Source organism: Xenopus laevis, chromosome 2S, assembly GCF_017654675.1.
Source record: "Xenopus laevis strain J_2021 chromosome 2S, Xenopus_laevis_v10.1, whole genome shotgun sequence".
NCBI classification, from domain to species: domain Eukaryota; kingdom Metazoa; phylum Chordata; class Amphibia; order Anura; family Pipidae; genus Xenopus; species Xenopus laevis.
Window position 1 is genome coordinate 168,790,726 of NC_054374.1, and position 12,835 is coordinate 168,803,560.

At 46.8% G+C, this 12,835-nt stretch overlaps 1 protein-coding gene across 1 annotated transcript; it reads right to left on the minus strand.

Moving 5' to 3' along the window:
• Positions 1-509: 509 nt before the first annotated feature.
• On the minus strand, positions 510-12,834 carry timm10b.S (translocase of inner mitochondrial membrane 10 homolog B S homeolog). Its single transcript, NM_001091849.1, is given in 4 exon segments — positions 510-1,060; positions 1,158-1,253; positions 1,811-2,000; positions 12,788-12,834. Coding segments are annotated over 3 exon segments (378 nt in total). The 5' UTR covers positions 1,841-2,000; positions 12,788-12,834; the 3' UTR covers positions 510-808.
• Position 12,835: the final 1 nt, after the last annotated feature.

Genomic DNA, 12,835 nt, shown 5'->3' on the forward strand with positions numbered 1-12,835 from the left:
CATCTTCAGAGACGCAGCAAAAGTACCAAAGGTCCACAAGAAACGAGCAAACATTGTCTCACAGGTCGCTACGGATGTACCAAATCCACTATTTTGGATTCAGCCGAACCCCCGAATCCTATGCGAAATATTCGGCCGAACACCATACCGAACTGAATCTGAACCCTAATTTGCATATGCAAATTAGTGATGGGAAGGGGAAAACATTTTTTGCTTTCCCTCCCCGTCCATAATTTGCATATGCAAATTCGGATTTATTTTGGCTGGGCAGAAGGATTTGGCTAAATCCTGCTGAAAAAGGCCGAATGCTGGATTGGGTGCATCCCTAGTCGGTCGGAAAGCTACACTACAGGGCCAGATATGGAATGTGTCTCCTTGACTTGAAGTCGTTTACTAAACTTGATTAGAATTAGCGTATGGATTGGCTGGAAGTCACTCTTGATAGAGAGCGAAGGGTTACAGCCTTTTTTACTACTTGGACAAAATCCATAGAAACACGACTCGCTGTGTGTTTTTCTCATTCACTACTTGGTGTAGGTCTGAGGAACCAGCAGAGAGAAACCTCTTAGTGACACTTTAATGAACACCTTGATAGTCTTGTCACGTGACAGTTGGTGAATGTGTTGTAAGTTGATAGTAACGTGATGCTCAATGTCGACTTCTCATCATTACAATAAGTAGATCTACTCCAGGTTATACAATTGTATTGCAAAGTTGCATTTAGGGATCTGCTTGGTGCAAACAATAAAGACATTTAAAAAGAAACAAAAAGGTGGTGCAGAGAATTCGGCACAGGCACAATGACGTTTTATTTTCCCACCGGTAAGTCTGACACCGAGTCCAATTGTTTGTTTGTGGGCGAGTTCCCCGAGTGAGAAGAAATAACGGGGGGCATGTGATCAGCGCTGGGCTCAGTCTCTATGGGAGGCACATTAGCGGCGGCCCCCTCATACTCGGCCATTCTGCGCTGCACCACGCTGGGCATCAGAGACACGTAGGCCGACATGAGGCGGTGGTTGGCGCGGATGAATTTGGATGCGCAACTGTCCAGGCATTGCTCCTATAGGGGGACACATAAAGTCAGGGTTAGGGCAGGACCCCCACAAGGAGATTGTAACATGGCTAAACATACACCCCCACCAAACTGACAGTCATACCTCCTCCATGGTTACCGAGCGGTAGTTGAGATTCTTTGCGCAGCGGCTGAAGCACAGCTCCGTCATCTTGTTATACACGAGCAGAAAGTCTCGGAGCTGGTGGGGCAAATAAAGGGCAAGTTAACTTTACAAATGCAGTTCACTTGACTGATCTTTAATTGCCTTAATGGTCAGTGCAGAGAGACACTGGGTCACTAGCATTATAAATCCATAGCAACATGGCAGCTCCATCCTCAGTCCAAGATACAACGGGACCAGTCCCTGGATGGAGCTTCCATATCCCTGTATTCCCTTCCTTGCTAAATAACCCCTTATTCCCTGGCTGCTCCCAAAACATTCCCACACTGAGTCCAGCACAAAATGCGGCAGCCTGGGGAAGTCTCTATAGCAACGCCGCCATGTTTCTTCCCTCTCCCAGGAGCCAATCACAACGTCTGTTACATTCACAGCATGGAGTCCTGCTCAGGGGCATCTGGGAAGAATGATGGAAGTGCAGAGCTGCTGCAGAAACAACCCCAGGCCAGGGCATTAGTTTTCTATAAAGAAGCAGCTGAGCAGAGTAATTGAATCATCACATTGTCCTTAGACTAATCCAGAAGTAATCAAGGAAGGGAACAAGCTCAACCAATAGGAGTTTGTGTAGGTTTCCTTACATTGCGCAGCTGCTGCTGTTCCCCCTCCATTGTAGCACTGATGGTCTCTCCCTGGTGTGGCTCAGCTGAACACGTTGTCCAATCACAGGCTAGCTACAGAGCATGTCTCCTTCCTGGGGTACAGGCTACAATACATCTGACTGTGGGGTCTCTGTTGGGTCTGACGTGGGGGCAGCACTTTCACTTGAACCTGCAAATAATAAGGAAGAGACAGGAACATGTGTATGAGAATGAGTGCCCCTATATCACAGGTAATACAGTACTGGGGGAGGGAGGAAGGAATGCCTATATATTCCAGGAAATACAGCAGGGCTCTTCTCTTACATATAATACTAAGTGCCTCTATTAGGGCTAATAGTAGAGGGAGTGTAAGAAATAACCAGTGAGTGACAACAAATGAGTGTAATACAGTAAGTGGTACAGCAGTGAGTGGCCATTGTATTAGAGGTAATACTGTTAGAGGCGGGCCATTGAGGTGGAAGTGGGAGGGGACACAGGTGAGTGCTGACTGTCAGATCATGTGATGTGGAGTCTCAGAAGACTGATCCATATGAAGGTAATACAGATTTTTCTCCTCCCCATTATATTCCCCCTTTATTGTCTGTAAGTGGGTCCCCTGTGCTCTTTACCTGAGCCATTACCTGAGCCATTACCTGTCCTTCCATTTCTACCCAAGTCATTACCTGTAACTGCTCCTCCCCTGATCTGACCCACGACATTAGATCTGATTCCTTCATTCTCTGTAACTGCCCTTCCTACTCACCTGCTGAAATCATTTGCTGCACACCTGTATCCTACACACACACACACACACACCTGTATCCTACACACACACACACACACACCTGTATCCTACACACACACACACACACACACCTGTATCCTACACACACACACACCTGTATCCTACACACACACACACACACACCTGTATCCTACACACACACACACACCTGTATCCTACACACACACACACCTGTATCCTACACACACACACACACCTGTATCCTACACACACACACACACCTGTATCTAACACAATTCCACAACCTGTATCCTACACACACACACACACCTGTATCCTACAGCACACACACCCTGTACCTACACACACACACAGCACACAACTACTGATCCTACACACACACACACACCACCTGTATCCTACAGCACCACCTGTACCTACACACACACACAGACGTTTTGACACTGTATCCTACAACCACACACACCTGTATCCTACACACACACACACACACACACACACACACCCTGTATCCCTACACACACATCACACACCTGTATCCTACACACGACACACTGTAATCCTACACAACAAACACACACTACCTGTATCCTAACACAACAACCTTATCCTACACACACACCACACCTGTATCTACACACACACACAACAATCTGTATACTAACACACAACACACACTGTATCCTACACACACAAAGTCACACCTGTTAATCCTACACAACACACACCTGTATCCTACACAAACATCCACTGTAATCCTACACACAACCACACACCTGTAACCACACACACACACAACTGTACCACACAACAGCACACACAACACGACACACACTGTATCTACAACACATACGACACACCTGTATCCTACAGCACAACGACCACCTGTATCCTACACAACACACAACACACGAACACACACCGTATCCTACACACACACCCATCCTGAATCCTACACACAACACCTGTTCCTACACACACCACACTGTAATCCTACACTACACACACATCACACACATGTATCCTACATCAACACACCCTGTATCCTACACACACAACACAACACCTGGGTTAATCCTACACCACACAGCACCCTGTATCCTAACACACACAACCTGTATCTACAAATCACACAACACACACCTGTAATCTACAACCAACAACACATACCTTGTAATCTACAACACAACACCACACACACACCTGTATCCTACACACACCTGTATCCTCACACACACACACACGCCTGTAACCCTCAACACACTACGCCGTGATCTTACACACACACTATACCCTGTATCCTACACACAACACACCTGTATCCTACACACACACACACAACACCACAACTGTATTTACACACACACAACATCACACCCACACACCTGTACCTACCACACACCTGTAATCCTAACACACACACAGCCACGCTGTAAATCCTACACACACACGCCTGTATCCTAACACACACACACACCTGTATCCTATCAGCACACAACCTGTATCCTACACACAGCACACACACAGCACACTCTGTATCTACAACAGAGCACACACCTGTATCCTACACACACACACACTGTAATCCTACACACACACACCCACCTGTACCTACACAACACACACACCTGTATCCTATCACGACACCACACACACACCTGTATCTACACAACACACACACACCTTATCCTACACACACACTACACCGTATCCCTCACACACCACACCTGTATCTACAACACCACAAAACACACCGTATCTACAAACACACACACACACAACCTGTAATCACTACACACACCACACACCTGTATCCTACACAGACACAACACCTGTATCCTAACACACACACCTGTATACATACACAACACACACCTGTATCCTACAACACACACAACACCTGTAATCCACACACACCCAAACCTGTATCTTACACACACACACGCCCTGTATCTACACACAACACCACCTGTATCCTACACACCACATAGACCACACGCCTGTATCCTTACACCACACTGTATCCTAAACACACACACGCCTGGTATCCTACACACGCCTGTATCCCTACACACACACACCTGTATCCTACACACACACCCAACTCTGTATCCTACCACACAACACCCTGTATCCTAACACAACACAACCTGTATCCTACCACATTAACACACACCTGTAATCCTACACACACACACACCTGTATCCTACACACACACACACCTGTATCCTACACACACACACACCTGTTATCCTACACACACCACACACCTGTTAACCTACACACACACCACAGCCGTTATCCTACACCACACACCTGTAATCCTACACACCCACAACCTGTATCCTACAACAACACACAACCTGTATCCACACACACACACCTGTATCTACCACCACACACACACACCTGTATCCTACACACACACACCTGTATCCTACACACACACACACCCTGATCCCTGCCTACATCACAACCTGTATCCCTACACACACACACCTGGTATCCTACACAACGACACACCCTGTATCCTACAACACACACACCCTGTATCCTACACACACACACACTGTATCCACAAACACAACACACACTGTATCCTACACACACACATCCTGTATCTACCACCACATGACCTACAAGTCACTGATGCACTATACACCACCCCACCGCACCATATACATGCACAGAATTCCAACTTGACCACCCTGTTCTACGAATAACTTGCCTCTTGACAGACGACCCCATACTCGATACCAATTCGTAAGTCGAACCCGTCTAATTGACCGCTTCGACCCCCATGCCTACCCACACTACCACCACTTCCCGCCGCTACCCCGGTGACCAAGATAAACACCCCAAGCTATAAGACCCACCGACATCGCCGCATTCTATAACCCCACACCGATACAGTCACGGCACCTGTCTCCTACAGCACACACAACTAATACTTTATCTTACACACACACCTGTATCCTACACATCACCTTGTAATACAACACACACACACACACACGCCTTATCCTACACACACACACACACAGCCACCCTGTTATCCTACACACTACCACCTGTAATCCCTAACACACAAGCACACCCTTGTATCCTACACACACCACACACACCTGTATCCTAAACACACACACACACACCTGTTATCCTACACACACACACACCCCTGTAATCCTACCACACAACAGCACACTGTATCCTACATCACACACACACACCTGTATCTACACACACCACATCCTGTTAAAATTCCACACACAAACACACACCTGTATCTACACACACACACACCACCTGTAATCCTTACACACACACAACACACCACACAACCTGTTATCCTACAACACACCCTGTAATCCTACACACAACACACCTGTATCCTACACGACAAACACCTGTATCCTAACAAACACACAACACACACCTGTATCCTACACACACACACACACACCTGTATCCTACACACAACACATCACACATATGATCACCTGTATCTAACAACAAACACACACACACCTGTATCCCTACACACACACCACCTGTACCTACACACACACACCACGTATCCTACACACACACACCTGGTTCCTACACACACAATTCACCTGTACTACACACATCCTGTAATCCTACACTCACACCACACACCTGTATCCTAACACCACCTGTATCCTACACACCACACCTGTATCCTACACACACACACACCTGGTAATCCTACACACACAACACACTGTAATTCCCTACACACACACACACCTGTATCCCTACACACACAACACACCTGTATCCTACACACACACACATCACACACACACCTGTAATCCTAACACACACACACACACACACCTGTACCTACAACACACACACACACACACACTGTATCCTACACACACACACCTGTATCCTACCAAGACACACCCTGTATCTACAACACACACCACTGTATCCTACACACACCACAACCTGTATCCTACACACACACACACCTGTATCCTACAACACACAACACACGACATGTATCCTACACACACACAGGAGGATCACACACACCTGTATCCTACACACACACACAACAACACACACCTGTAATCCTACACACACCGTATCCTACACAACAACACCTGTATCCTACACACACACACGAGACTGTATCCTACACACACACACACACCTGTATCCTAACACACACACACCACACCTGTATCCTACACACACCACCCACCTGTATCCTACACACCACACACACCTGTAATCCTACACACAACACACACCTGTATCCTTACCAAACACACACAATCACAACACCTGTATCCTACACACAAACCACACACACCTGTATCCTACACACACACACACAACACCTGTAATCCTACACAACACACACACCTGTATCCCTACCACACACCACCCTGGGTATCCTACACATCACACCTGGATCCTACACACACACACACACACCCTGTCCTACACACACACACACCTGTATCCTAATCACACACACACACACAGAACACCTGTTCCTACACACACGACACCAACTGTATCCTACACACACACACACCTGTAATCATACACACACACCTGTATCCTACACACACACACACACATCACCCACCTTGTATCCCTCCACACAACACACACTGTATCCTACACAACACAACACACACACTGTTACTCCTACACACATCACCACACACGCTGTATCTACACACACACAACACCTGTATCCACAACACACCCTGTATCCTACACAACACAAAACACACCCTGTACCTACACACACATAACACACCTGTTATCCTACACACATCCTGTATCTACACACACACACACACACACACATCAACACCACTGTATCCTACAACAACAGCCACCACAACCTGTATCCTCCACACACACTGTAACCAACACACACCTTGTATCTCTACACACAGCACACACCTGTACCTACACAACACCTGTATCCTACAACAATCACACCACCTGTATCCTACACACACACAACACACCTGTAATCCTACAACACACAAACACACCACCGTAATCCTACACACACACACACACCTGTATTCCTACACACACACACACATACCTGTATCCTACACAACAACACACACCTGTATCCTAACACACACCCAACACCTTATCCTACACATCACACACCTGTAATCCTACAACCACACACACCTGTAATCTACACAAACACACCTGTAATCCTACACAACACACCACAGCACTGTATCCTACACACACCACACCTGTATCCTACAACAACACACACACACACCACCTGTTATCCTACACAACAACACACCCTGTTCCTAGCACACACACACCTGTATCCTACCACCACACACACACACACCTGTAATCCTACACACACAACACTGTATCTAGCACAACACCACACTCTGTAATCCTACACACACAACACCAATACCTGTTATCCGACACACACATACCTGGTTCCTACACACACATTACACATCCTGTAATCTACACAACACAACACACACACCCACCTGTATCCTACACACCTGTATCCTAACACACACACATGCACAAGCCTGTATCCACACACACAGCTGTATCCTACACACACAACGCCTGTATCCTAAACACAACACCTGTATCCTTACACACAGACACACCTGTATCTAACACACACAACACACACACGCACTTAATCTACACACACACACAACACATCAGCACACCTGTATCTACACACACCCTGTATCCTACACAACACACACAACACGCCTGTATCCTACACACAACACCTGTATCCTAACACACACACACACCTGTATCCTACACACACATACCTGTTAATCCTCACACACAACACACACACACACCTGTACCACACACACACACACCTGTATCCTACAACACACACACACACTGTTCCTACACACACACACAGACACACACACCTTGTACCTACACACCACACACACCTGTAATTCCTACACCACACACACACACACACCCTGTATCTACACACAACATCACACACACACCTGTATCCTACACACACCTGTATCCTACACACACACACCTGTATCCTACACACACACACACCTGTATCCTACACACACACACACCTGTACCTACACATCACACACACCTGTTCTACACACAGGCACACAACCTGTATCCTACACACTTCACCAACATCACCTGTATCCTTACCACACACACACCTGTATGCTCAACACACACACACCTGTATCCTAACACCAGCACACACACACACTGTATCCTACCCACACACACACCTGTATCCTACACACACACACCTGTACCTACACACACACACCTGTATCTACACCACCAACACCGTAATCCTACACACACCTGGTAATCCTACAACACACAACCACCTGTATCCTACACACACACAAACCTTAATCCTTACCACACCACACAACACACACACCTGTATCCTACACACACACACAACGCTGTATCCTAACACACACACAACAGATGATACTGCCTGTAATCCTACACACACCTGTATCCTACACACACACGCCTGTATCTACACACAACCTGTATCTAACAACACACACACCTTTGTAATCTACACCACACACACCTGTATCCTACACACACAACACCTGATCCTAACACACAACCTGTATCTACACAACACACACCCTGTAATCTACACACACAACACACACCTGCTGTATCCTAACACAACACACGACTGTATCCTACACACACACACACCTGTATCCTACACACACACACCTGTATCCTACACACACACACACCTGTCATCCCTACACCACACACACATGGACCTGTATCCTACAACACCACACACAACCTGTATCCTACACACACACACTGTAATCTACACACACACCAACCTGTATCCTACACACACACCAGCCTGTATCCTCACACACACAGCTACTTATCCTACAACACACACAACTGTTCTCACACACACACTGTTATCCTACACACACACACACTGAATCCTACACACACACACAAAACCTGTTCCTACACACACACACCCTGTTATCCTACCACACACACAACACCTGTATCCTACCACCAATCAGACACACACACCTGTATCCTACACACACACTGATCTACACCCATTCACCTGTATCCTACACACACACACACCTTGTATCTACACAGACACACAACACCTGTATCCTACACACACACACCGTGTCTCCTACACACACACACCCTGTCCTCTACACAACACAACACCTGTCCTCCTACACACACACATACTGTATCCTACACAACACACACACAACCTGTATCTACACCACACACACTTGTATCCTACACACACCTGTATCCTACACACACCTTGTTATCCTACACACCACACACTGCCTGTAACCCACACACAACCACACAACCTGACCCTACACACACACACACCTGTACCCTACACACACAACACACCTGTATCCTACACACACAACAACACTGTACCCTACAAAACACCTGTACCCTACACACACATCCTGTACCTACAACACAACGCCTGTATCCTAACACACACAGACGCCTGTATCCTATACACACCACAACACACACGCCTGTAATCCTACACACACAACCTGTATCCTACACAACACACCTGTACTACACACACACCTGTCCCTCCTAACACACACCGACACCTGTATCCTACACAACACACTTGTAATCCTACACACACACACTGTATCCTACACACAACACACCTGTATCCTACACCACACATACCTGTATTCTTACAACACCACACACACCTGTATCTAACAACACACACAACGCCTGTATCCTAACACACACACGCCTGTATCCTACAACACACACAGACCTTACCCTTACACACACACAACACACTGTACCCTACACACACACCACACGCTTACCTACACAAAACACACACACACACACACACCTGTAATCCTACACCACACACTCTGTATACTACACACAACCACACACCTTGTACACCCTACCACACCTGTTCCTACACACACACACCTGTAATCCTACACACGACACACCTGTAATCCTACACACACGACACACACATCGACCGTCCCTACACAACACCTGTACCCTACCACACACACCTGTAATCCTCACCACACACACAACACCTTATCCCTACACACACAACACACAACCTGTATCCTACACACACACACACACTGGTACCCTACACACACCTGTAAACCCTAACAACTCACTCGTGGACTCTACTGTCCCTATATTTGTGTATATTCTGCAGCATTCTTCTGCTGAACCCCCCCCAATAATCTCTCACATCTGATCCCATTAAGTTTCTCTATTCACTCACATAGGCCGTGTCTGACCCCACTATTTACTGTCTCACCTGTTATAACAAAACTCCCAGCAGCTCTCTACTGACCACCCCCCCGAGAAACAGATATACAATTACAGCAATAGAAGAGTACAAGCTAATAAAGAGGTACAATGCTTTATAGAAGAAGGTACAGTCATAGAGAGAGGTACAGCTCATAGAGAGAGAGGTACAGCTCATAGAGAGAGAGGTACAGCTCATAGAGAGAGGTACAGCTCATAGAGAGAGAGGTACAGCTCATAGAGAGAGAGGTACAGCTCATAGAGAGAGAGGTACAGCTCATAGAGAGAGAGGTACAGCTCATAGAGAGAGGTACAGCTCATAGAGAGAGAGGTACAGCTCATAGAGAGAGAGGTACAGCTCATAGAGAGAGGTACAGCTCAATAGAGAGAGAGGTACAGCTCATAGAAGAAGAGAGGTAACAGCTCATAGAGAGAGAGTACAGCTAATCAGAGAGGTACAGCTCAATAGAGAGAGGTACGCTCATAGAGAGAGAGGTAGAGAGAGGTACAGCTCATAGAGAGAGAGGTTAAGCCTTCATAAGAGAGAGGTAAGCTCCATAGAGCAGAGAGGTACAAGCTCATAGAGAGAGAGGTACAGCTCAATAGAGAGAGAGGTACAGCTCATAGAGAGAGAGGTACAAGCTCATACGAGAGAGAAGGTACAGCTCATAGAGAGAGGTACAGCTAATAGAGAGAGGTACAGCCTAATAGAGAGAGAGTACAGAGAGAGAGGGTACAGCTCAATAGAGAGAGGTACAGCTCATAGAGAGAGAGGTACAGCTTCCATAGAGAGGTACAGCTCAATAGAGAGAGGTAACAGCTCATAGAGAGAGAGGTACAGCTCATAGAGAGAGAGGTACAGTCAATTAGAGAGAGGTAACAGCTCATAGAGAGAGAGGTACAGCTTCAATAGAGAGAGGGTACAGCTCATAGAGAGAGAAGGTACAGCTCATAGAGAGAGCAGGTACAAGCTCATAGAGAGAGGTACAGCTCAATAGAGAGAGGTACAGAGCTCATAGAGAGAAGAGGTACAGCTCATAGAGAGAGTACAGCTCATAGAAGAAGAGGTACAGCTCATAAAGAGGCAAGCTTCATAGGTACACGGCTCATAGAGAGAGTACAGCTCAAATAGAGAGAGGTACAGCTAATAGAGAAGAGGTACAGCTCAATAGAGAGAGGTAAACACTCATAGAGAGAGGTACAGCTCATAGAGAGAGAGGTACAGCCTCATAGAAGAGAGGTACAGCTCATAGAGAGAGAGGTACAGCTCATAGAGAGAGAGGTACAGCTCCAGAGAGAGGTACAGCTCATAGAGAGAGGTACAGCTTCCATAGAGAGAGGTACAGCTTCATAGAGAGAGGTACAGCTCATAGGAGAGAGGTACAGCTCAATAAGAAGACGGCTACGCTCATAGAGAGAGGTACAGCTCATAGGAAGAGGTACAGCTCATAGAGAGAGAGGTACAAGCTCATAGAGAGAGGGCTCATAGAGAGGAGGTACAGCTCATAGAGAGAGTACAGCTCATAGAGAGAGGGTACAGCTCAAAGAGAGAGGTACAGCTCTCTAATAGAGAGAGAGGTTAACAGAGAGAGAGGTACAGCTCATAGAGAGAGGTAGCTCATTAGAGAGAGAGGTACAGCTCATAGAGAGAGGTACAGCTAATAGAGAGAGAGGTACAGCTCATAGAGAGAGGTACAAGGAATAGAGACATAACGGGAGTCTCCGGTAGAACGAGGACAGTGTCAGTCACGTGGGACATGAGATGAGTCTGAGGGACTGGGGAGGGTCAGTGACTCGGGGCGGGAGACACGGGGACACCAACCTGAAAGCTGCCAAACGCCGGTTCTTCCGGTCACGTGGGAGACTGAGA